This window comes from Nanorana parkeri, unplaced genomic scaffold (assembly GCF_000935625.1).
Source record: "Nanorana parkeri isolate BGI_ZX_2015 unplaced genomic scaffold, ASM93562v1 scaffold644, whole genome shotgun sequence".
Lineage (NCBI taxonomy): Eukaryota > Metazoa > Chordata > Amphibia > Anura > Dicroglossidae > Nanorana > Nanorana parkeri.
The window spans coordinates 52,986-53,207 of NW_017306912.1; the positions used below are offsets into that span (position 1 = coordinate 52,986).

Genomic DNA, 222 nt, shown 5'->3' on the forward strand with positions numbered 1-222 from the left:
CTTCCAGAAACATATCAGTTCTGGCTGCAGTGAAACACGATGCTCCTCACCAGATAAACATCCATTAAACGTCTTGCATTTATCTTCTGCAGATGAAGGGGTGTCCATACCACACTCTGCTCCCTCATCGTTCAAGGGACCATTACCGGAGATCTCCACTTTGTGTCGTCCCATTTGCCCGGAGCTCCCTCGCCCCGGTAAGCGGAAGAGACGCCCGCCCCA

General features: G+C 52.7%; 1 protein-coding gene across 1 annotated transcript in view; it reads left to right on the forward strand.

Annotated features, from left to right (window-relative positions):
* Window positions 1-222, forward strand: part of LOC108792443 — a 13,273-nt gene that overhangs the window by 11,453 nt on the left and 1,598 nt on the right. The window contains exon 7 of the mRNA XM_018563230.1: window positions 93-212. Coding sequence (XP_018418732.1) covers window positions 93-212 — 120 coding nt within the window. The remainder of the gene's footprint in view (window positions 1-92; window positions 213-222) is intronic.